The sequence below is a fragment of the Polyergus mexicanus genome, unplaced genomic scaffold (genome assembly GCF_030449975.1).
Source record: "Polyergus mexicanus isolate NDT 795.1 unplaced genomic scaffold, iyPolMexi1.0 SCAF_7, whole genome shotgun sequence".
Lineage (NCBI taxonomy): Eukaryota > Metazoa > Arthropoda > Insecta > Hymenoptera > Formicidae > Polyergus > Polyergus mexicanus.
The window spans coordinates 7,499,680-7,526,452 of NW_027223327.1; the positions used below are offsets into that span (position 1 = coordinate 7,499,680).

The following is a 26,773-nucleotide window of genomic DNA, read 5'->3' on the forward strand; positions in this document are numbered from 1 at the left end:
CATTTTTCGATATTTTATCCGTCTGTCGACATGAAATTTTATGTTTGCTCACGGAAGAAAATCGTAAGAAAATATTTGAGCACATTATACCGTTAAGATATAAGGATGTTGTTGGATACAGATAAGGAAGCTATGATTTCTGTGTACATAACTATTTTAAATTTTAATACACATTGCCGTTTTGATATTCTTAGCATTTGAGAAAGAGCTGAAGATGCTTCAACAATATTACATCAATCTTATATACAAAAATATCTTTTATGATTAAAGTCATGGTATATCTTCAATGATTACCAAGTTTGATGTGTGGCTTTTATGGAAATACAAGAATTTTATATCTCAGTTATTTCCATCACATGGTAGTTTGTATTTATTTTATCTTTCTGTAGCATTTATTATATAATTCGAGCGTATTGATAAGATGTCATCACATTTCTCTGAAATGCATTATATATTGTACGGCATATGTTTTGTTGAGAAAGTCGTATTTGCTGTATTTGTTTGACAATAATACCTAAAAGTTTTTAACATTCCTTTTTAACATGCTTATGTAAATATTCATGCTTGCCGCAAATATTAATATTATCAAAATTTAAAATTGATTTAATGTGTGCCGCAATAACTATATACAATATTTAAAAATCGATATCGCTAGAGATAGAAATTTATCTTCAAGAAATAAACAATATTTATTTCATCTTATATCGTTGATTTATTCACGCAAGAAAGAATAAAACAGACTGTTGTATTATTCCGGTAGCATATGAGCATAGTTAATGCGACTGGAAGAAAAGATGATATCCATTTCTGACGACTTACCCTCCCCCCCCCCCCACCCCCGCATGTACTTATACAGAACTCAATTCAGAGTTAGTGGAAAACAAACATGTTGGTAGCACGAATATGTGAACATGGCTGGTATTGTATAAACGCGCATAACTGCTACGTGTAGCTCCGCAAACAAGAACTTACGTTACCAGCATAAAACTTTTCTATACAACTTTCGCAACTTGCGCACCGCTGGCGCACGGCAAAAATTTACGCAATACCCTTGCTTCTGTTTTACGAAGGATTTCGCGAGAATTAGGAGAAAAGTGCTTTTAGTCTTTGCAGAAGGAAACGAATGTCGCTCCTTGTACAGCACTCCCTGTAAGAATATCATCGAAGCGGTTTCGTTGAAACATGGATCAAACGACGAAAAGTAATCTATTTATTTTAAATTAGCAATTTTACATTTTTTTTTTTTTTTATCTATTCACCTTAATCGTATACATAAAACTAATATATACATTATGTAAAACGAGTACTACGAAATTATTATATGATATTTTTTTTATTTTTATTTATATTATATATTATTGTATATATTATATTGATGTGAAAAATAATTGGTGGTTCCTTATTTTGATTAATATCATCAATTATTAGCTTTTAATTCACGATATTATTCCTTTAAAAATGCAACGACGAAGACAAAGAGAAATAAATATGCGTGCGCATTCGATATCGGAAGAGAGAAAAAGTCAATTGTTGGTTTCTTCTCTTTTAACGATCTTGACGACAAATAAAAATCACTATTGTTTTTTCTAGAAAGTATTGTACAATCGATACACGTCATATAAAACGGCATTATACACGGTGCAATGTGTATCGTCGATATAATTACGTATGCGTACATCACACCCGGCAAATTGTAATGTGGTGTATAATATGATGATAAATCATTTCTGCCATAGCCGCATTCATACATAAACATATTTAGTCCTCAACACTAACGCACGACGTTAAACACTCGATTAACGTGCAAGCACGTACGGCCTCGCGCGTACGAGTGGTTCGTTTAATGACGTCATTAATTACACTGTTCATTATCAAAATTTATCGTTAATGAATCGACATCATCATCATCATCATCATCATCATTATCATCGCGGTTATTGTATAATTACGTCTCGATCGACGTAATTTTCACGAAGGAACGCTTCGTCCTCAGCGTACATTCGTGATCGGGATATCGAAACAACGTTTTGCGATAAGTATTATTCCCGTCTTAACCCGGAGAAGGATCGTGATTGAGTGCGGAAGTGTTGCTCAGGCGCGATTGTTCCGAGTTCGACTCTATCTCTCGAAACTTTGTCCGCAGGTGACGAGGAGCTGTTAACAAAAAGGGCCGGCGAGTGTATTCTGCCTGGTGCCTGTCCCGCGCCCTGTACGTGCAATGGTGCGACGGTTGATTGTTCCAACAAGAGATTAACTGCGATACCGAAGGATCTGCCGCTTTATACGTCGACTCTGTAAGTGTATCTCTTAATCCATATTAAATCTGCGCGGTGATAAACAAACGCTCGTGGTTAGTCTTCGATGCTACGATCGGTGTGAAAAAATGTTATCGGGAAAATGTATACATTTTTTTTTTTTTTTTTACTTTTATATCTTTTCCTTGATAAATAAATCGTTGATAACGAAAAAGATTTGACAGATAAAAAAAACAGCTAATTTCCGTTAAAGCTTCCTCTAACAATATTTTACTTGTCGTTGCGTCGCGAGAGCGGCGAACGTAGGCGTATGAAATGAAAGAACCAAAGGCAAACTCAATTTATGTCATACAGGATGTAGCAGCATCCGCAATATATTTCATGCAGTTATGTTTGTCACGCTGAACGCACTTTGCACCGCGAACATTTTTAGTATCTCCCGAAATACTATGTGACATCGCGTTGATAAAGAGGCAGTTAGTCGACCTAAAATAAGAGATACATTTCCATCAAATATTTTGTTATTTAAGATATAAAAGTAAAAACAATAATAGCGCAATTTATTATTATCGTTATTTATATCTGCCTTGCCAGGTAATTCTATATCTCGTGATGAAAATTTTCTTATAACAAGCTTTTAATAAGAAAATAATAATGGGTAATAATTTTACGCTACAATATAATTATATTATCGTAATATCTACAACTTATCTATTGATTACAGCAATTCGCGATAAGTGTAAACCTAGATAATGACATCAACATTTAAACGTGCAATGAATACACACGAGCCACAATATTATTAGCAATATTAAAGACTGGAATTATAAAAGTAATTAATATCGGCGTCAATTCGAGTGATAATCATTTTTAGCTAATGGCAACAATTAGCGTGTCAAATATACGTGGGTATATACGTGCATTAATTACAAAATATAATAATACAAGTACACGAGAAATTAAATTGCAATTACTAAATTTAGTACATTAAAAAATTATTAGAATTGACGGACTAGTTATTTTTTTATGAGAAAGTGTTTATTTCGAGTGTCGGAGAAATCGATCGATCGGTCTGGATGGTTGAGTCGAGTGATTAGGATGAATATCATTCGTCTATAGAAAATTTCTCGTTGCTTCGCCCGAATATTAATTCGATTATCGAATCAAATAATCACCTGATTAAATCGTGGAATGCGATGGATAAAAAAGGCAATGAAGAGATAGAGGGCTATTATTCCCAGTAAATTATGCATTCAGTCCGTTTAATGGATCGGCTTTGGAAAATAATTTCTCAATACTATTCGATGAAAGAGGGATTGATGCATATGTATCAGTTTTTAAAAATAAAAATATACGTACATATATCAAATTATTTTTCTAGTACGAATATATGGTTTTTTTTTAATTTCGCTTTAGTATTTTATTTGTATCTCTTATATTAATATTTATTAATATATTACATTGACTCTCTTGCGATCGGATATTTTCGTCGAAAAGCTTTACATATATCCAAAAATAAAACAACCAACTCTACTAATAATTGTTATAGGAATTGCATTTATCATTTTACTTTATCATTTCAATGCGCGCGTAGCGTAGATTTTTATACTCCGATAGGTTCCAAGTTAATAGTTGTAGCCGTACGTTAAAACGTATTAATTACAAACGAAGCAAAACAATCAACTGCACAAGTTACACTATTGCTCGGTATATCGCACGAAAATTCTGCAACACCAATTTCTGCACGAGTTATTCCAGCTCGCAATTCGCAAAATTTATTGGGCGGCGCATTGTTATAACGCGGTAGAGAGAATAAATTGCTTGGCGGGTAGTCGAAAACAAGTGATGGAGTAACGAACGGCAAGTACCAATTTTGCTCTTTTCTTTCTCTCTCTCTCTCTCTCTCTCTTTTTTACTATTTGCTGTTTGACTAACGATACATACATAGCGCAAAACACATGAGCATTTCGGCGCGTATATGATCGTATCATCGCGACTTCGTTCCGACATGTATCTTTTTCCTCTCGTGTGTTCTCGCGCCAGACTGTTGAGCAACAATGAACTGGACAAGATCAAAGCGGATGGTCTCTTCGAGAAGCTGCCGGAGTTGCAGCATCTGGATCTCAGGAAGAATAAAATCTCTCGCATCGAGGCGTCCGCCTTTCAAGGGGCTCACAACCTCACCGACCTGTAAGTCAACCCGAATTTACGCTCCTTTCGTACAAAAAGCTGGCTTCTTCTTCACAATGTCGTCATCGTTGTCTTTCCGGAAAACTTCGCTTTTGCCGGCACAATGAAAGTCGTTCTAAAAGTGTACCGTTGTGTAACGTCGGAATTGTTTTCTTTACGCGGCCTTCTTAGTCGATATTTTCAACTTTAGAGAATCTTTCGGGGAATTTTCTACATTGTCGGCGGGAAAATTATTAAAACAATGCCGATGGTTTTCTATTAAAGACTCGAGTGGTATCTTAAGTATTTATTTAACGGTTTGTGAAATTTTATCGCAAATAATTTATATGTGCATACCGATTATTAGAAATATTACAATGCCATAGATACAACTATACTCTTATTGACAATTAATCTATATTAATCTATACAGTATATTAATTAATCTAATATATATATATATTAGTTCATCACGTCTTATGAAATAGTAAATGAATACAAGAATTTAAATTGTAATTACCGTATTAGCCCCTCTTGTCATTTATTATGTACAATTTATAATTCAGTAGATGGCAAGAATCATAAATCTTTCATAGTTAATAGCTATATATATTTTTAAAGCATGCACATATCACGCGCGATACCATCTTCGAAATGCCTCGAATACCATCTCGTCTTTCGTACGCGTTCATTCAATGATATTTATCGACTCGTAAAAGTAACGACGGCAAATTGTAATTTGCGACCTTTCTCATTTCGTCGTACGCCTCGTTTCGTCAAGTGACGAGCTTTCTCTTCGCAGGCTTCTGTCCGAGAATAGGCTGCGAGAAGTACACAACAAGATGTTCTCCGGTTTGTCGAGCCTTAAAACACTGTAAGTACCTCATTGATACAACATATCGTCATCGTTGATAAAACGATATCGTATAATATAAACGGTGATTGACTCTGCGTAGAAATCTCCACGGTAATTCCATTACGTGTGTTATGCCGGGATCGTTTGAAGGAATGCCGCATATACGAGCTATGTAAGTAAACAATTATCGGCTGTAAAATCATTGAAAAATCTAATTTCATTACTTTCTTATTTTGCTACTATATCGTTTGATCGATATTTTTTCGCTACTTGCAGCAACATGCAAAGTAATCCGCTATCGTGCAACTGCTATCTCGCGTGGTTTGCTGGATGGCTGAGGAAACGAGATATAGCTGGAATCACTGGCCGGTGTCACGATCCGCCCCGATTAAAGGATGCCATTGTTAAAGACATTCCACACCATGAGTTTAAATGCAACAGTGCGTATTATTCAATATTAATCATTGTCCAATCGCATTTGAATATTGTGCAATTGCAGATAAATACATTTATCTTCGTGTAATTTGTATTATCGTATTTTATTGTCGATCGGATCGCTATGAATTTGAAATAGAGTACAGATATGATAAGTATCGCGTGAAATCGATGTATACAGCTTTGCATATGAGCTTTGCATTCGGACACGAATAGAAAATCGATATCGATCTACATATCAATGAAATTTGAACTTACAACGAATTTGTTTGTATCTTGAATTTACATGTCATCTCCAAATGGCGATAGCGAGAAAATTTCAGGAATAAGCCAATTACTTTTACCGCGCGCATCGCATTATTCGCTTCGATAAAATAATATTCGCGATCTGAATTGCAAATCCTCGTTAACGATCCACCAACCCTTTTACACCCATCAGACGACAGCGTGGGTTGCCTAGGCGACGATTACTGCCCGCCTCAATGTAATTGCGCGGGCTCAGTGGTGAGATGTTCGAGGTCTCAGCTTACAGAGATTCCGCGCGGGATTCCACCGGAAACCACCGAGCTGTATTTGGACGTGAACGACATCAAGACGATCCAGCCGGAGAGGCTGAACCACCTGAGGATTCTCACCAGACTGTAAATAAAACACGCGTGCACCGTCCGTATATCTTTCGAGCGGCTTTCGCCATGTTTTAACGTCCGCTTGGTTTTCAGGGATCTGAGCAACAACCAGATCGGAATGCTGTCCAACGATACCTTCAGGAATCTCACGAAGCTGTCGCACCTGTAAGTCGAATATTTACTCCGCGAAGAATTCTTCTAAGAGACACGCGAAACGATTTATGTTATGTACGACGCGTAAATCTCTTTTGCAGGATCATCAGTTACAATAAACTGCAGTGCGTACAACGAAATGCCCTCGCGGGATTGAAAAATCTCCGAATAATGTGAGTCACGCATCTACGAACATTCGGCTCAAGTTTTTATCGCGACGTGTCCTTTTTTACTGCCGTCGCGAAAGGATTTATGCACGCGCTTTTATGCACCGTTCGCTATATTGTCGGATAATCGATATTTTGTACTATTAAATCGAGACGTCGTTTAATAAGCGCTCTCTAACGGATCTACAGTATTAACGGAGCAAAAATAAAATTTAACATTACCAATCGCATTAAAATATAAAAGGAAGGTCTTAAATTGTTAATTGATATCTGTGTCCCTTTTCAGCCGAATAAAATGATAAAATTTAATGTTTCTAGGCCGATAACACAAAGAAATGCACAATAATCTTGTTTTCAGTTCGCTGCACGGCAACGATATATCGATTATCCCAGAGGGAGCTTTCGAAGACCTCAAGTCTATAACGCATCTGTGAGTATCGTTTCGTTTGTAACCACACGCACTCGATTTTCGACACCAGCTATTTATCAATGACAATATTTACAGCGCCCTAGGGTCTAACCCGCTTTACTGCGACTGCAGCATGCGATGGTTGGCGGAATGGGTGAAGAAAGATTACGTTGAGCCTGGCATAGCCAGGTGCATGGAGCCTCCTGCAATGAGAGACAAATTGCTTTTGACGACACCGGCTAGTGCCTTCCAATGCAAAAGTAAATATCTTATAAACATATATCTCGATCGCGGACAGAATGGCCAAGAGACTTCGCTCGCCGTCAAATTAATTAATTCACGAATGATACGGAATAATACGCGTTATTCATAATCAAATAACACACAAAGCGAACGATCATTTACACGCCATATCTGCAACTCTAATGTAATGTTGTTCTTAAGAACGCAGTGACATTCATTAATAGTTTAATATAATATTTGTACTACTGGAAGAGCGAAAACGCAGATCATTATCTTGCTTAGTAACGACTTCAAGTTGTAAAACGGACCATTGAGTATCGATTTTCCATTAGATCTGAAAGATACCTTCCGTTCTATTTAACCACGTATATATGTCGATACACAAAGCCCGTAGCCTATCATAAGAGAGGCAAGAGGGCATCTTTCTCGTCTCTTGGCCATTATTGATCCGCGATCGCATACTGATTGTCGCACGTGACGATGTTTTTGATTTTTCGTAGTATAACGCGACGCAGTCTGTTTAGTTCGTGGTTTTTTGGCCCATTGTCACGGTAGGGTACTAAAATTGCTCATTAATCGTAGACCTTTCTTCCGCGCAGCCAAGCAACAGCCAGCCGAAGTCTTGGCCAAGTGCGATCTGTGTTACACCTCGCCATGCGAAAATGGAGGATTTTGCGAGGCGCTTCCGGACCGGGAGTTCCATTGCAAGTGCACGCCAGGATATCACGGGGACCGGTGTCAGCATAAAATTGACGCGTGCTATGGAAATCCTTGCAGGAACTCCGGAACTTGCAAAGTACTGGAGGAAGGAAGATTCAGGTACTTACCAAACGCGACAATCCGAGTCTTGATCAAAGTAGTGGCTCGTCGGGCTGACTTTAGAGTTGTTCGTTCAGTGGTACACCCGTAGACAGCGTTTGCTATATCGTATCGTATCTAGACGAAACTTCCTTCGAGATCCTCCTGTGTAGTGTCCTATAGCTGTTTCTCCTCTTTCGCGTGAGCGCTTCTTATTCTTACAAAATTACGTAGAATTTTCACTACGTATAATCAAACGCATAATTAAACGAGAGATTGATGACATTCGAATCTTATTACTTTGATTATTATCTTGAAAAAGAATCGTGATCGAATACAATATAATAGTAATACTGCAAAATAGATCTATCGTATAAAAAAAATATAAAGATTTATGTAATTTTTTTTTTTTAAGATAATGACAAAATTAATTAAAGTAAAGAATCTATACGTTATCAAATATTGAATAATATTAAAAATACAGATTGGCATAATTGTATTATTGTATAAAAAAAAAACATCGATGTCATTGCGATAATAATATCATCGTAGATATTATATCAGTAGAGTCTGCACCATTTCATAGCATCATTTCGCGTATACCAAATAGTTGTTTGACATTATTGTAAATAGTTCGTCTGGACATCAAAATAGACTTAAACATGCACGATAGAAAACGCTTGTATAGAGAATTGCATATCAAAGTTTACGTTTGATTTCAATTCGATAAATCGTGAAAACGCAATAAAAAAGAATTGTCTTTTTGTCGCTACGCTATTACGAAAACTTCGGCGCACCGTGTTGCTTAAAGTAGTGCCCGGAGTAGAATCCGATCGAAGCGTTCGTCAAATTCCAGCTTCCAACACGCGTAATAAACGGGACCCTCTGCACGTGAGCCCCGAGGAGTGACGACTACCGACTATAAACTGCCGACGGTGCTGTCAATAACCTGCTCATAACAAAAAGGCTATTGCAATTATCGAAAAATCAATGAACAAAATTTACGCACCTGCTATTTTCAGTGTGGGTGCATCAGATCGATATAAACATGTCGCGTAAAATTCACACAATATTTCTAATAAAAAGACTAATTTATCTCAAATTCTAAACAATTATATTCCTTCATACATATTATTTCTTACAATAATAATGATAATGTAGTTTACACACACACACACACACAAAATTTGCAGTAATTATAATTAATTATTAATAATGTAATAATAATTTATTTAATTATTCCAATTGAATATGAAAATTCAATCAAATATAAATTTAATCTATTCTAATCCAATAATGAGGCCGCAAACGCAAGTTAATTTTTTTTCTCGAATTTCAATATATATATCATTAAATTTCCAAGTTTTTCTCTTTTTCTTATATCATTTCATATTATAAGCATTTAATCGTCAAATTTAATGTGCCGAAAGCGCGCGAGATGGAAAAAAGAGACGCACAAATATATCGGCAGTTTATCGGCCGCGATATAGAATATATTTGGCGGATCTACCGCGATCGCATGTCGGGCTCAATGTCTCGATTGACGTTCAGTCGGTGTGTAACAGTTGCGACTGCGCCCCCGGGTACAAGGGACTTCGATGTGAGAGCAACGTCGACGACTGTGCCAACAACAGGTGCGCTAATAACGCGACCTGCGTCGACCTCGTACAGGCCTATCGATGCGACTGCGCCCCAGGATTCATGGGAGAATACTGCGAGGAGAAGATACCCTTTTGCACAAAGGGGCACGACCCCTGTGAGAACGGAGGCCGATGCGTCGATCATAAGACCCACTACAGCTGCGAATGCCCGATCGGCTTCGCCGGTCTCAATTGTTCCGCAAACCTGGATGACTGTGTCGATCATATGTGCCAGGTACGTGCGTGATATCTTTCAATAATATTGCATTCAATTTCGATTGAAATTTAATTCCCGGATTTAATTCCCTCGCGCGTAGTGCCAATTTCGTGTCATTTTCTAATCTTTTCGCGCAATGAAGCTATTGTACGTAGGGAATATAGTAGGTATAACGCGCTTTGTTGAAATAATATATCGATTATCGGATTTGTTACACATATATTCTATGCCTCATTCGAATGTACAACAAATAATGTTTGGCAAAAGTACATAAGTACATTTTGCGTGTAGCCAATCATAAACTCTTCTGGCAATAAAATAATGTAAGGAGAAACTCGATAAAATAAATGTTACATTAAACGATATGGTTTTATTAATGAGTGTGTCACGAAATATTTTATAATTCCAATTTAAGTTTTTAATAATATTTTCCTACATTTCTTCTTTTACACTTTTTTTTTTTTTTTTTTTTTTTTTTTTTTTTTTTTTTAATGTCGCAATATCAAGCGCAACATTAAACAAATATTTGTAGATTTTTATACGAATTTTTACGAAGGAGAATATTTAATAAAATTTTTTATATAATATTTTTTTTCTTCATTTACAATATGCAATTAATTTTAAACATTTCTAAAAGTGCATGACAATTTTACAACATTATTATTATTAATTGTTAAATTCAGTAAAATAAGTGATTGTACTATTGCTGTAGAAATCGCGTGCACGATACTCTGCCTATCTACACGAGGTTGATGATATCTGTTTCATTTACAACATATCGTATAAATTTATTTTCTCATATCGCTGGCAGTTGCGACAATCGCAATTAATTCCTCGGTGCCGTACCATTAATTCTTTTTTTACGTTTGTAGCGATTGTAATAATATAGCGCTCTTCGTTATTTTAATTATGCGATATTATATGTATTTTATAATTGCTATTTTTTTTTTTTTTTTTTTTTTTTCTAGACTTGCGTTATATATATTTATACGGCACGGATATTTAATACAATCAAATATATTATATTATTCTTCGGATTGCATTTTGAAACTCATTTCTCGGATGAATCACTTAACGTAGTATCAATTTGATTCACCACAGTATCAACATGAAAAGTCAAACAGCGACATAACTTGACATTCATGAGGACCAAACTTTTATTTGACTATCGACTCTTAAATAGAATCACAGCCGAATAGATATGATCTTCCGACCGAAAGGAAACTTTGCAAGATCCACGAGCTAGAAGTAAAGTTGGCGCATAAAATTTTACGCGAAAGTTCTTCTTCGCAGTGCAATGTTATAATACTAGCCAAATTCCGAGTGGTTTGCGCGGTTTTGGAATAGCGGAAGCTGGAGTGTGGAGTTTTCAGTTTTGTGGTGCTAGCTCTAAAGCCACGATACTACATCACGTTTCAAGCTACCTAAGCTTTCATGAATGACACGAAATTGACCTACCGAGATATATTGTACTTTCCATTGAATCTTTCATTTTCGTATATTGAGCGTATATATCCTGTATACACTTAAAATAATTTAATACTGAACTTACAATATGTTTTTTTATAAATCAATTAAATAATTGTGAAGTTTCCATTGTATAAAGTTTTCAATTATGTTAATTGTAATCGATGCGCTTATAAATCTTTATTTAATATCAACTAATGTCAAATATCTTCAATTGCTTTTATTGATTCAATCAGGATTCAGCCATTGATAAAATTATCACGTGTAACTCGCAGATGGGATACAGTATTGCACATATATGACTTAAGCCGGAATACATGGCCTTTAGTTCGAGACTTTAGACCAGGCATGTGAAACTGGCGGTCTGCTCGATGATTTGTAACCCTCTGCTAGTAGTTTAGCTGCATCCGCACAGTTTGTGCGCGCGTCCCATCTTATCCGTAAAGTTACTGCTAGACATTAATTACATTAGAGAAACACATTGATATCCGAAATTATTATTTCTATTTATTTTCTCTAACGTAACGTGCGTTTTATCTCAGATGTACTAGCTTTAAGTTAAGAAACTTTTTACATATTAACCCATTCCTAATTCACATTTAATAACGAAGCATAAAAAATATAGCACCTAAATATCTTTTAATTTATGCAATGTTAATATTTTATTTCTTTCCTTTTCAAAAAGCACAGACTCTTTAAAAATAATATTGTTATGTTAGATTTATTATTTTATCTGTCTCTCTCTCTCTCTCTCTCTCTCTCTCTCTCTCTCTCTCTCTCAGCTGTAATTTAAAATTTTTTTCGGTAAATTTTTAACTTTGCAAACTGTAAATTGTTTGTTTCGCAGAACGGTGCTACTTGCATTGACGGCATAAATAATTATGAATGTAAGTGCGCGGCGGAGTATACAGGGAGATACTGCGAGGCTGCACCCTCGACAGCCATGCTGTATCCACAGACCAGTCCGTGTGCCCACCACGACTGTCAGCACGGTGCCTGCTTCCAGCCAGCTCCTGCCTCCGCCGCGGACTATCTTTGCCAGTGCCACCCCGGCTATACCGGTAAGTTCTTCAAGAAGAGGTTCATTCTTGAATATTTACATGCCACATGATCATAATTTATTTTAAAATTCGATAAAATAAATTATACATCGACTTTGATTAATGTTAAATTTGAAAATTATCGCTCTCTTGTATATGAATATTTCTTTTTTTTATAAATATCTTCGATAAATGATATTAGATATATTCTTGTCAAAATTCAGAATTAATTTAGTTCTTTTCACGATTTCAAGAATAAAGAATCTTCTATTACCTCTTGCGTGCGATGCGTGGCGTAAACGGGATAAACTGCGTGACACGCGGGACCACCTATCATTTTCAGGAAAACGATGCGAGTACCTGACGAGTCTGAGCTTCGTGGACAATAGCTCGCTGGTCGAGCTGGAACCGCTACGCACGAGGCCTGAGGCGAACGTGACCATCATATTCACGACCATGCAGGAAAACGGGGTTCTTCTCTACGACGGGCAAAGCGACGGGCATATCGCCGTCGAGCTCTTTAATGGGCGGGTGAGGGTTTCGTATGACGTGGGTAATTATCCTACCTCGACGATGTACAGTTACGAGATGGTGGCCGATGGCAAGCCTCACATGGCGGAGCTGTTGGCGATCAAGAAAAATTTCACAATGAGCGTCGACCGGGGCCCTGCCAGGAGCATCATCAACGACGGTCCAAAGGAGTATCTCAAGCTTGTCACGCCGATGTTCATCGGTGGTGTAGCGCCGGAAGTTGCTAAAATCGCATTTACTGAGTTTCACCTAAGAAACACTACGAGCTTCCAAGGTAAATTTTCTTCTGTCGCTGAAAAATATCTCATTAAATTTTTATGAAATTCTGCATTATACTTATAAATTAATAAAATATTATTGATAAAGATGTGTGCGTTATGAAGAGATAAAGCAATTTCTTTTAATGAAATTGCGAAGAAACGTTAATTTCACTGTAATATTGTTACGGCAATATTTAGATAAAAAAATTGAATATTTATCGATTTCTTTATTTATATCAATCATTTTGAATAATTATATTTATTATATGATCATCACAATTATTTTTTAAATTATGTTTACATAATATGATAAAAGAAGTTGTCATAATAATGTTAAGTAATGAAACCATCGATTTGGGAATATCGAAGATTTCATGGTTGATTTGTGTTCTCGGCTACTGCTAGTTCCAACACCAATATCGTGCGGTTCCGCAGGGAAACGATAGTTGTCGCAAACTCGGAATATCCAGCCACAAATTTGCAACTTGCGGAGATCTCATTTAATATTCGGTTACATTTTTGATGTCCCTCGGCGCAATACTGATTTACTATGTTTACATATAGTGTAGGAAATAATATGTTGCACGATATGCATAACCGAGAGAAACTAGATGTAAAAAGTTTTGTAACAATATGACTTGTACAATTCGTAATCATATGCATTATATAATGACATTATATATATATAATTGTATTTAAATTTCTTCTTTATTATAAAATAATGATGTTACTAATAGTATGAGAGAAAGTAAATGTCATCAACATCGACACACACTGATCTGACTTAAGATATAAGTGACATAAAGATTACGATCTTTATATAAAAATTGACGTATAGAGAGAGAGAGAGAGAGAGAGAGAGAGAGAGAGAAAGAGAATGTATGCTCGTTTATTATCCTATCCAGTTGCATCGTACAACATTCGGTACACATTCCTATGACACGCCACTCTTTATATAGGATAAAGCAAAAGTTTCTCCCTCGCCAGATCCATTAAAAGTTTTCCTACTTTATCTCAGGCTGCATCTCCGAGATGTGGATCAATCATAAGTTGGTGGACTTCAGCAACGCCGCAAAGATGCATCGCGTTACTCCCGGATGTGCTACTAGCGAGGAGGAGGCCGACGAGGCGAGAGATATTGTTGCAGCCGAGGGAATTAACAATGGCGGTAGTAACGAGGAATCCATGCCGCAAGAACATATACCTCGCGAACATTCTGGTATGTCAAACGTATAATTATTAATTACACGACTTGCTAAAGTTAAAAGTCGTGCACGCAGGACTCTCAAATTTCTGAAATTAGAAATATTTCTTTAACGAAGCAACAATTACAAAACACAATGGATCGCATATTTATTGGATGATTGCATAAGTTCGTGCCCGATTTTCATAAATGGCATTAAGTTGCTGCATGGCGGAGTTCTATTGTTTTCGTGTGGTAATTGTTGCTTACACCGAATAGATGACGTTGTCTTATGTCAATTTAGCGTCAGACATTGTTCAGATAAGTCCATTTGTGCATAAGAGAAATCGTTAAAAATGGAGAACGAAAAGGTGCATTTGCGGCATGTAATGCTATATGAATTTCGGAAAGGCGTGAGTGTTGGGATTGCACAAAAAAATATTCAAAGCGTTTATTTGGACCGCGCTCCTGCTCTACGAACAGTCAAAAAGTGGTTTGGCAGATTTCGAGATGGTGATTTCAACATGGAGGATCAACCCCGCTCTGGACGGCCTTCTGGCATCGATGATGACATTGTGCACGCCTTAGTGGAAAGAAACCCAAGGATTACAACTGAGGATATTGCTGAGAGGCTGAACATGGATAATTCAACCGCTTTCCGTCATTTAAAAAAGCTTGGATACATTTCCAAGCTTGATATGTGGGTGCCGCATCTCCTGACTGAAAGGAAAACTGTAGGAGTTGCAATGGGAAATTCTGCAGCACCCGCCATATTCTCCAGATATTGCGCCTTCAGATTTTTATCCGTTCCGGTCTTTGCAGAATAGTTTAAATGGCAAGAATCTCAATTCCGAGGAAGCTGTCGAAAAGCACCTTACAAACTTTTTTCAAGAAAAACCAAGTTCTTTCTTCAAAAATGGAATCGACAAGCTTATAGATGGTTGGAAAACCATTGTAGAAAAGAATGGAGACTATATAATTGATTAATAAAAGTGTTATCTCTAAAATATAATCTATTGAAGTTTATATTTAAATCGGGCACGAACTTATGCAATCACTCAATAAAAAAAGTTTCAATTATTTCATAATGTTATATAATTATTATACATAATTAACTTATCATTTACTAATGATATTACATTTATAAAGCATGTTGAATCGATCATATATAAGAGAAATTACATCTTATTGTTAAATAGAGAATTCAAATAAAAAAATTGATAAATTATAATTTGAAATATTCTTTAAATTGTCATATGTAGATATATTGTATTTTGGAAAAACAATTTTTGTGTGTGTTAATTATAGATATCGTCATGCCGATAACTGGATTGGTGCCTTCGCATGCGTGTATCGGACACGAGTGCAGAAAAGGTTCTCAATGCATACCATTGCCATTTGCCAACGGTTATGCTTGCCGATGTCAAACTGGCTGGCAAGGGCGATACTGCGAGAAAGGTATATGCGATGCATCCTTTAACTTTATCTTTGTGAATATAAAAATGTATAGGATGAATGTACATTTATAAAAAAAAATAATGCAAAAAATATAGTAAAAGAATATTAAAAATATTTTTTATTATTAATACACACATTTTTTTTCGTGTATGCGTGTGTTAATAATATCGTGTGCACGTCCGTCACTTTCGTTAAAAATAATCGACATCGTTGTCGCAGCACCAACCTGTCGCAAGGAGCATACAAGGGAGTACTATAGCGAGAATGGATGTCGGAGTCGACGACCCGTGAAGCTTGCTAAATGTTGGGGAAGTTGCGGCAATTCCTGCTGTTTACCGCGAAAGACTAAGCGGCGCAAGGTACATGGGATATTCATACATCGATTGGAACTCGCGAGCGATACGATTATTCCGCGAAACATACTATACAATGCATTGATTCCATTGTATAATTTTCAATTGTCTGGGGATATTCTCTCTCGGCGTAACATCAAATCTCGGAGTAAATTAATGTCGTATCAACATTTACATGTTATGAGAGATCTACTGTTCTATTATCTCGATCGACAATGGACAACGCCGTTGAATATTAAAACCCGTATCGCTCTTGTTCTTGTTAATTGGCGTTAGTTAAATATCGCCATCTTCTAAAGTGATCGATCGCGCAATGAGCCGGTCGAAACAATCCGTGCCAATTATCGCAATTATGATCATCATTGGCCGATGATACCCCGCCGCCGTTATCCATTATAAACAATTGCGTATTAATTTTCAGGTGCGATTAATTTGCACGGACGGCATGCGGTATACCAAGGACGTTGACCTGGTGCGTAAGTGCACGTGCACTCGCAAATGTTACTAGCCAGTCGACGCATCGCGGCCCGAGTCTCGTCGACGCGCGTCGAGACGTGAAACGAGACCGAGAAGAAACCCCCGGATCCGTAGCAACGCTTCTCGTGCTTCCATGCGGAGATGACGAAGGGAGCGGCAGCGGGATGGCGAGAGAGGACCGAGAAGCTACCACACGTGCCCTCGACATCCCCTACGCGACATCCCTCCGTAAGACGCAGGGGAGTGCGTGACGAAGTGCAGGCCAAAACGAGATGGACACACAACATAGCCGGCTCAGTGTGATATGTATTATTAAAGAGAAAAAGAGAGAAGGAGAGGGAGAGAAAGTGAGAAAGAGAGAGAAAGAAAGAAAGAAGAAGCAAGATTATATTGTACGTATATATAGCTACGGACTCTATCGATATCTCGAAGCAGTTGTAAACGTATACTAGGTATTATTCGTATATAATGACCCGATATAGTTAATATAAAGCGAACGAAGGGGGTGACGCAAGCGCGCACGCGGGCGCTTGCGTGTTCGTAACATCGCGCAAACGCACGAGTGCGTGCGATTACGTCGTTGATTTAGCGCGGAATGGACCTAACTGGTAATAGGGGATTCGCGGCAGGCGTGTAAACAGGCTTCCGTAATCTTCTTATAGAATCTATACGCATCGCATTTTGTTTAATACACAATTTCCCCGATAGCGATTATAATTTCCTTTAAAGTTTCGATATAATAATCAACGTAATAACCGGGCCATTTCCGTTAAAAGTCATTGTTTAAAAAATGTATTGATTATTCTTTACAACGGAAAAAAAAACCAAAAAAAAAACAAACAAATTATTTGCAAAATATCTTAAAGAAGAGTTTTGCAATCAATGTTCGATACCTTTATTTAAATTATTTGTGAAAAACACATTAATTAAATTAATATCTGTTGAATACCATATGTACCCCATCGTTCTTTTTCTTTATTTTAATCAAATTATATATTCTTCGAAAGTTATTTGAATTTTTATATATAAAACTATTATATTTAATGAAAATTATCGACTCTCGTAATTTATTGGATAAGTTTTGTTAAGCGTGTATATCGCGAAGCCCATATCCCACGTTAGGTCTATCTTCCCTTCAGCGAATTTTTACACTAAACGCGAATCTTTGATCGCATAGCTATTTCCACCCACTGAGCAATGGTCTTTGAATTTTTGCAAAAAAAAGATCTAATACTAAATACGTGAAAAATAGCGTGAAAGAAACAGAGAGAAAGAGAGAGAGAGAGAGATGTTTGTGAGAATGATGTGAATGATTGCAATACGCTGTTGCTGATTATTTGGTTTGGCGATTGAAACATTTCGCTTGTATAATACAATACACACGCGAGTAACATCGTCATAATAGCCAATAAATCTAAACGAATCGGAGGCGTTTAATAATGACACGAATAGCGGCGTGTTTCTTGTCTTTTTCATGAGTTTAGTTATAGTGCTGCTAATTTAGCGTTAAAGCTATATCACTTTAACTGCACAATCTTTAGCTAGCGTATTAGACCGTTTGTAGATGATACGATAATCAGAAAAAGACAAGCAGTTATGCCATTAAAAAGTCATGTAGGGTCACAAATGTGTGAATATTGAATCACTGATAAGTGTTTAAACGTAAAATATATTTTAAGCGTGGCAGAGACATTTAATTGAAAGTCACGCCGTTAACAACTTTTTATCTCACCTCACCGATAGCAGCAGTGGGAATGTAGCTTAATTTTTGAAAGAGCCAAGAAATCGCCGAGACACGGACTGCATCGCGAATTTCGAAGGGCGCGCTTCGAATTTTTCACTTTACGGCCTAATATTACGTTTCGAGATACGAGATGCAGCCTGTAAGCTGCATAGAGCCAACGGAAGAGGAAACGAATTATGGAGAATTTATGGAGCCAACCTGCGTATAAACATATGGTCAGCCGATCGCGAGACGAATGTAACTGTATAGATCGGTGAATCATCGGTAATTCGAAACGGCGTTCGCCGATACAAAACCGCGTAATTATTTTTGTATAAGCGGATTATTTATATCTAAGCTAATTTGCTATTAGTTTAATCAAGGAGCGTAATTCGTTCGTAAGCCCCTATTAATGTATGTCGTATCGCGTACCTACGCTATATCTATTTATATCTATCCCAATCCCTCAACCTCTCCCATCCCGGAAAACTACGTCGCATCTTCCACTGCCAGTATTTATATGTATTTATTCCGTTTTTTTTTTTTTTTTATTTGATAACATTTGTGTATTAAACTATTTTTTAAACATACACCTAGCGAATATCTCTCGACGTATTTCGCTATCATTCTTCACGATTTTGACGCGATCTTATCACCTAGCGTGCGCCTCGCGAGAGAAAGTACCAATTATAGGATTTATATAGACATAGCTTTTGGGCGCTAAACGTTCAACGATCATACGATTGTAGTGTATCTTTTTTCGGATTTCACTGCCACTATACGACTGCCGTGCTTAAAAACTGTCAATGCCAAGTATTTATCTGGCCATATATATGAGAAAATGCGATAAAAAGTTATCTGTCGTCTTAAAGACACGCAGGAGACCTTTAACATATTTTTTTACATTATTTTACTTAATTTCACACTACATGAAAGGTATATTTATTTTGACGTAAAGCGAAAGTAGAGTAATAAAAGATTTATAAATTGTATAAACGTGGACAATAGTATCCATCTGTTAATAGATAGACAAGACTGAAGATCATTCTTTGTCTTTATCTTTTCTTTTTTATATAGCGTAATGAAAAGATATATAGGTGTATCATGATCATACGATATATTATATAATTTGGTAGTGTTAGTAATCGCATAAGTTCTCTATGCCGTTATGTTTACGAACTATTCGATTGTCAGTATTGAGTTAATATTAATTTACACAAATTTCTACGACACATTTGAAGCTGGCGCATGTCGGAGACGAACAGATTTTTGTAACACGATTCTGTACATTTGGTCCAACGAAATATAAATAAACATATACAAGCAAGCGTACGTTGACTCGTCGTATCAATAATCCATCGCAACATATGATTTAATCGTTTATGCATTTCGCATTTAGCATTAAAAGGTGCAAAATTGTAGAAAAACGACTATCGAATATTATTACGAGCTGTAAATTATACGAATATATTTTCCCCGAGATATATAAAATATATAAATATTTTATTTATACAAAGAAATCGTGTTATCTATCAGCTGAAAATTAATATCAAATTCAACGCTTGAGAGCGATATCGTTATTATGATTTTATATTACATTACGGCAAATCCGTCGTGACATGTTTATGTCAAATGAAATTGTAATGCAGAGAAATATGTGTGTATACAGTGAACTCTGTGTGCATACAGCTATGATATATATTAGACAATAATAAAAGAGGGAATATTCGTAATATCGTAATATATTTTCATGCCGTGCGTCACAGAATTCCTGTGCAAAACTGTGTACTTGTATATTTATTTGACGAAAATGTTTCATGTATATTTCGTGATCGATTGACTGGCGCATGCGACCGACGCGACGCATACCATTTGGCTTTTATTTTCATAGCACGTAGCGAACACTTTTACTTCGAGTTATCGAATCATACGCTTCAAAGGACACACACATGCCTCGGCTTTGCCATTAGCAATGGGAACGAAATCTTTTACTTGACTTTACGGAGTAAAATCTTTCGGGAAATCACCTCTTTATCGAGATCGGGTTGTTCGCTTCCGTGAATTTTGCGCACCGATTCACCCCGCGAAAGATACGTAAGCATCAAGACACTTTGTCTTCTGATACTTTGTAATATTCGATGCAAGAATCGAGGAAACTATTTTGTCGCTTGTAAATCCGTTACAAGAATTTAATTAAATCCCATGCGCGAACAATCAAAGGGAAACAAGTTACATAACAAAAATCAGATCAAATAGAAAAGATCTGTTACTAAATTATTTCGGGACTAGATAAATCTGCGATTGACGTTAATACATAATTTACTGATATGAAATTCTTTATTTCTGATAGTCCGTAAAAAACATATCGTATAGAAAATTAAATTGATATCATGAATTCAATAATGTTCTATTATTTGCAGTTATGCAAATGCGACCTTCATATTTTATGTCAATATTCAATATGCGCAGACACATTAACATCATAATATTAACATATAATTATATTTTTCAAGGCAGTCGCATTTAAAAAACAGATGTATGGATAATTCAGATTATATGTAATTTTGTACAATTTTGTATGCGATGGATATGTCTTAGTATAGAGAAAAAATTTTATTTTATAGATTTTTTTATAAATCTAATTTGTAAAATCTTTAATTTGAACATTTTTGTTTGGAGAACTTATGCGAGCAAAGATTGATATAACATTCCACATAAAAAATGCAGGTACTAGTTGAAAGGAATACGCGTTCCACCGAAATCTTTACAACGAATCAATTTAGTTGATGTAATTGTTTATCAAATTAATATTTCTTTTATGAAATATTCGAAGACAATATAAAAAATATTTGAAAGCATAATTATAATGGAAAAAAATTATGAAATTTTACGTATTTTAATTTTATATTACAAATATATAGAAAAACGATAATACGATATGAATAATTTTTAATTGTATGAATAAAATAAAAATGTTTTCATAAAGACTTTCTCTATATTTATGTGTATCTCTCTATCTGATTGTATCGGCTCTGCAAATTTCGAAAGTCACAAGCAAAGTTTTTCAATATATTGCAACATTAATTTTATGTTCCAACTACAAGTTCGCTTGCTATAATGCAATGATGCAGTGAAATTCTGACACTTCTTTTTTAACGAAAATTTTAGCAACATTTTTGAATGTATCAGATAATATCCTCGAGGTACGAATTGATGAGAATAAATGAACAATGCGCGAAAAAAATGTATGCGTCAGTGAATACGATACGAGTGTAAAAGAAAAATGTTTCGAATGAGTATGCCGAGGTATAAGGGAGCGTGCAAGGCAATGAGTATAAATGTGTTTATCGTGCAAGCACGTTTTACTAAATAACGATGGAATACTGCATGCCTAGACGTACTCTAACTCTATACCATAGGTATATCAAATTAGATAATTAGCGTAAAAAAAGCAAAATGTCTATGTTTATATAATGTAATAAATTCTCGAAATATGAACGCTATTAAATAAACGTATGTAAAGTTTAAGAAACGTTTTGTTATTAAAAATCCCAAATATACACACATGGAAATTAAACACGAGACACGTTTTTCTTACAATGTGATAGACACGTAGTATTAAGAATCTTCCACTTACTAATTAAATACAAAATTTAAAAAACGTTTCTTTTTCTTATATTACTTTAAACTTTAAATTGGAATTATTGACATAGGTTAATTTATATATATATTTTTTTTATATATATAAAAACAATTATACAACACAAATAAGTTCTTTATAATATTTATCTTTAGATTATATCTTTATATATCTTTATATCTTTATATTATCCACACACAATTATTTACATTACAAATAAATTTTATATAATTGCCACAGATTTTTTCATGATATTAATATTATCTATTATATATATACATGTATATATATATATATATATATATATATATATATATATATATATGTATTCCTAAAAGTAGAGCTTACATGTGTATCATTCGAATTCTCTTCACCCATCTGCAGGAAAGAGCGTGAAACTGCATCACGTTAAATTTTCTAAAATTACATTACATCAATATGTTAAGCCACCACATTTTCCAAGTTCGGTTATATCGTGTACTGTACTGAAGAGAAAGAGCAGTTTCGAAGCAGTACTTTTTACCCAGCTGGTAATGTGAAAGTACGAAAGTATGTGTATCGAACATTGATATGTTAGAACTAACGCGCATGTACAATACATGTATTTCAAAATATTCTTATTATATATTTCTTTAATAATACTTGCAGCGCGAATTTATATGCAATTTTATCTATGTTGGGTACTGTCAATTTTATATTTAATGAAATGTGTTTACAAACAAAATATTATATGACAAAATATTATAATAATACATAATTTTTAATTTTTCAATAGATTTTAGAAAAAAGTAACTATGAGATAATTATTATAGATATTAGCTTCTTTTAAATATGTTTATTGTCATAATTCAAAATGCACTGTTACAAATTAATAATTGAAGAGAGCGATAGAAATAATTTTGTTACATATATATTAAATTTGTTTTTTAAAAGTTATTAGAGAGAAATAAATGTGTATGTACGTGTATATATCGGATATTAACTGGCTTATATCACCCAACAGAAAGACCTTGTATGATTAAATTATTATCATCAAATTGTAAAACATATTATAATTGCGTATAATACGATTACAAAGAGGACTCAACGTTTGTCAAATCAATTTTGATTATGCGTATCGCAATCGAGTATTGCGATTTTTATTGCTTCATTACTACGTTTGTACCACAAAAACACACACACACAAGACTTATCGCTATTTATCTTCTTAATTGGCTTAATTTATTGAAACTTTATCTATCTTCTCGCGAATTGGATTAGCTGTAAAATAAAAATTCAACCATAATAATTTTAATATAATAATTTTCTTTAAAATATAACAGCAAAACAATCTTTTTCGATATTCTTTATTGCTTCTCAGCTTAAAAACTCAATTAAATATCTGTGACGATTGTTCCTGAATCTGTTGTACCCGTCTCCCCAAACGCACGTTGTTGTTAAACAACGGCAGACATCTTGAAAGTGATCGGCTATCTTGAATTTCAAGTCGGTGGTGATTCCGAACGGACGGATTGACGGATTACGAGATTATCTGTTCTGTGTTTTGTGTGCTGTATTCTAAGCTGTTATTAAAGTTCCTCTTGTTCTCTTTAAAAAGAGTGTTAATTATTTACGTTGCGGTACGCGAGTGCCGGATTGTGTTCGAGTAATATCGATTTCGATCCGCGGACGCAACATTATTGACGGTTACTCCAAAACCTATGGAAGGAACTACATGAACTTTGATCTCATTTGAAAGATAATTTAATTCTCTACAAGTTTCGTTTCGGTACTTTTGATTAAAAGACGCATATTTTTCCTGATATTTGTGAAAATGTAAAATATCACAGTGATTTCAGAGATTTTCGGGCGTTAACTTTTTAAGGAAGCATTTCTCGATCCTTGTTTATAGAAAACTTTTTGTTCGGTATTAAATTATCTTGCAAATGAGATCAAAATGAATGTAGTTCGCTCCATAGGTTTAGAAATAAACCAGTTAATAACCAATTTCATACTCACCAATCTTTCTCTCCCCTATTTCTCTATATACAAGATGTAACTATAAGGTGTAAAATAAAGGGACAAACTTTGAGGGCGAGCTTCCCATACCAAAACATAAAGAACGCACCTTTGCTGCTTGCCAAACCATTTGCAATCGCCTCGGTATCTTTGAAAGAGTGCGGCAATCCATGATCCGACATGTCCATGCATATATTGGATCAAATAGGAGACATTTTGAACATTTGTTGTAATTAAAAATTGACAAATAATATTAAATAATAATAAATATTACTTTTTCATTTTCCATTAATAAACATTTGTTTCAGCTGTATCTCAATAATAGTGGATATATGTTGATATGAACTTTTTTTCATGTTTTGGTGTGGGAAGCTCGCCCCCGAAGTTTGTTCCCTTATTTTAGTTACACTCTGTATATGTCATATAATAATCATATAATGGGATAATTATCATTACGAAAAACTATTGTTGTTGCAATTCAGTGTTTATATAATCTATGATTTTATATTTGCGCTCATGTTGCATATTCAATATTTATATAATCTATGACCTTATATCTATTTAACCCGCATATTTTATGTTTGCAATCAGTATAAATACGATGTATTCCAGTAGCTACAAATATTCTACAAAATTGTGTGTAATAAAGTGAAATAATCTTAGCAAAATGAAACTTCTTGTACTTTGCATCTATGTTTTAGGATCAGCTGTAAGAATTTTATTGTGATAATATAAAGAATAATAATAATAGCAAAAATAATATTTATCATATAATTTTGTATATATTTTAATATATTATAAATAATAAAATTAAGATATTCATAAAAAGAAAAAAAATTATTTTCAATTTCAACAAAAATGAATTAATATCATGAAAATATATGTAAAATATAAAAATATTATATTTAATTATAGTATATGCTTAATATAATTATATTTTACGCTTATATAACAACTTAATATAAAAGATTATTTAAGATAACATATAAAATAAAATTGCATATTTCTCAGACATCCAATTTAGCTGATAGTGAAGTAAAAAGACAATTTAAAAATGCGATAAGAACTGTCGAGGACAATTTTGATGTTTGTATGACGGAAAATAACATAACCCGGGGTAAGCTGTAATGATATAAAATAAAGTATGTGTTGCAAAATTGTCTCGCTGCTTATTATTAAAAAGCTTTTGATCAATCTTGAATAAATTTCGCTTTGCCAAATTTGATTAAATGTTTCTTTCTACAATTTTTTAGTGTTTTGTTTAAACTAATTCTTTTTAATTCGTTACAGAAATTCCATATTTGCTCAATCTATTTAAAATACATAGTTCAGAACGAGTAAAAAAACGTACTTTTTTATAATTCTGCAACTTATTTTTTAGATGATTGGTACAAAGAGGAAGAAGTAATGACTGGTGTACATGCAGAACCCGAAAATGAAGAGAGGACAAGAAAGCTAGGTTGCGCTATCGTCTGCGTCTTAAAAAAAGAAAATTTGGTAAATTTTTATACTATATAATTTAATTTTATGCATATGATGTTATATATAATGCAAGGTTATATAATAAAATCTTAAATTATTTATAAAGCTAAATAATTTTTTAACATAAAGATCAAATCAATATATGTAGTTAATGAAATATTATTCCGCTATAAAATGATATAAAAATCGACATTTTGCATTATTAATAATAAAGATATACATTTACTATATTATATCTTTACTTTTATAAATATATATTTTTTAAATTATATATATATAATTACCTAAATTTAAATATCAAAATTTTATATTCTTTTATTTTCTCTCTATTTAAAATTTTTGTATAATATTAGATGGAAGGTTCAAACATTAAAGAAGGGAAAGTTCATGCTAAAATAAATAAAGAAGCCGCTGGTTCACCTAAGGAAGGCCAAATACACAAGGTTGCACGTGATTGCATGAAAGAAGGTAAATTATTATTATGTCTATTATAAATAAGAAATTTTATTATTTATCGTAAATATTATTTGAAATAAAAGATAATAAATTCAGATTTATTATATATGTATTTATGTACTAATTTTTATCTCAGTTTTAAATAAGCTAATCAAAATACATCACATATTTTGTGTTAAAATATAATGTAAAGAACCAAAAAAAATACAAATATATTATACTTTGCAACACTTTTTAATTATATCTGTTTGTATTCTAGTAAGAAATATTACGGAAGAATGTGAAAAAGGCTTCACTCTATTTACTTGTGTTATAAAAGCTGCACATAAATTGCAGAAACATGAAGAGCATAAAAGAATAGAAACAGATGAAAATGAAGAAGCAGAACAAACTGTCTAAATATAATTGATTGAACATTATCTATATAATTTTATTAATGTAAACTTGCAACACAAAACATAATTTAAATAAAAAATATATATGTTTTGTCTCATATTATATATTCTTGACTTTCTGATATAATAAAACAACAGGATATATAAAAACAGTATTAATTTTTTTTTTTTTATATATTTTACACTACTCCCCATAAAAATGAATAAAATAAAAATGTTCAAAAAATCAATTTTTATATGTTGTTGCTTAAAATTAATGACAGAGAAATAAAATTTTGATATTTTTGATGATTCAAAACCGCGTAGGAGAATTAGTCGTAAGAGCTTTGAGGAAAAGAGATT

The 26,773-nt window shown here is 34.1% G+C and overlaps 2 protein-coding genes across 3 annotated transcripts in view; both read left to right on the top strand.

Moving 5' to 3' along the window:
• Window positions 1-20,872, top strand: part of Sli (slit guidance ligand) — a 368,221-nt gene extending 347,349 nt beyond the window's left edge. For both annotated transcript variants that reach the window (XM_070298537.1, XM_070298538.1), the window contains exons 13-30: window positions 2,144-2,294; window positions 4,299-4,445; window positions 5,227-5,298; window positions 5,381-5,452; window positions 5,557-5,720; window positions 6,155-6,356; window positions 6,435-6,506; window positions 6,596-6,667; window positions 7,020-7,091; window positions 7,167-7,330; window positions 7,913-8,132; window positions 9,677-9,986; window positions 12,283-12,496; window positions 12,819-13,280; window positions 14,285-14,485; window positions 15,758-15,907; window positions 16,127-16,266; window positions 16,682-20,872. In XM_070298537.1, the coding sequence (XP_070154638.1) occupies window positions 2,144-2,294; window positions 4,299-4,445; window positions 5,227-5,298; window positions 5,381-5,452; window positions 5,557-5,720; window positions 6,155-6,356; window positions 6,435-6,506; window positions 6,596-6,667; window positions 7,020-7,091; window positions 7,167-7,330; window positions 7,913-8,132; window positions 9,677-9,986; window positions 12,283-12,496; window positions 12,819-13,280; window positions 14,285-14,485; window positions 15,758-15,907; window positions 16,127-16,266; window positions 16,682-16,768 (2,972 nt within the window). In that variant the 3' untranslated portion in view covers window positions 16,769-20,872. The remainder of the gene's footprint in view (window positions 1-2,143; window positions 2,295-4,298; window positions 4,446-5,226; window positions 5,299-5,380; window positions 5,453-5,556; window positions 5,721-6,154; window positions 6,357-6,434; window positions 6,507-6,595; window positions 6,668-7,019; window positions 7,092-7,166; window positions 7,331-7,912; window positions 8,133-9,676; window positions 9,987-12,282; window positions 12,497-12,818; window positions 13,281-14,284; window positions 14,486-15,757; window positions 15,908-16,126; window positions 16,267-16,681) is intronic.
• A 3,844-nt stretch (window positions 20,873-24,716) lies between these two features.
• On the top strand, window positions 24,717-26,565 carry Obp2 (odorant binding protein 2). Its single transcript, XM_070298890.1, has 5 exons — window positions 24,717-24,807; window positions 25,110-25,215; window positions 25,480-25,595; window positions 25,934-26,048; window positions 26,296-26,565. Exons 1-5 carry the CDS (start codon window positions 24,766-24,768, stop codon window positions 26,433-26,435), a joined length of 519 nt encoding a protein of 172 aa, XP_070154991.1. The 5' UTR covers window positions 24,717-24,765; the 3' UTR covers window positions 26,436-26,565.
• Window positions 26,566-26,773: the final 208 nt, after the last annotated feature.

What these genes read in the sequence shown, in the direction of transcription:
- Obp2 (XM_070298890.1), top strand. Translation starts at nt 24,766, where the DNA reads ATGAAACTTCTTGTACTTTGCATCTATGTTTTAGGATCAGCT. An exon ending in GGAAAATAACATAACCCGGG is followed by an intron (nt 25,216 to 25,479) that starts GTAAGCTGTAAT and finishes CTTATTTTTTAG; the next exon opens with ATGATTGGTACAAAGAGGAA. An exon ending in TCTTAAAAAAAGAAAATTTG is followed by an intron (nt 25,596 to 25,933) that starts GTAAATTTTTAT and finishes GTATAATATTAG; the next exon opens with ATGGAAGGTTCAAACATTAA.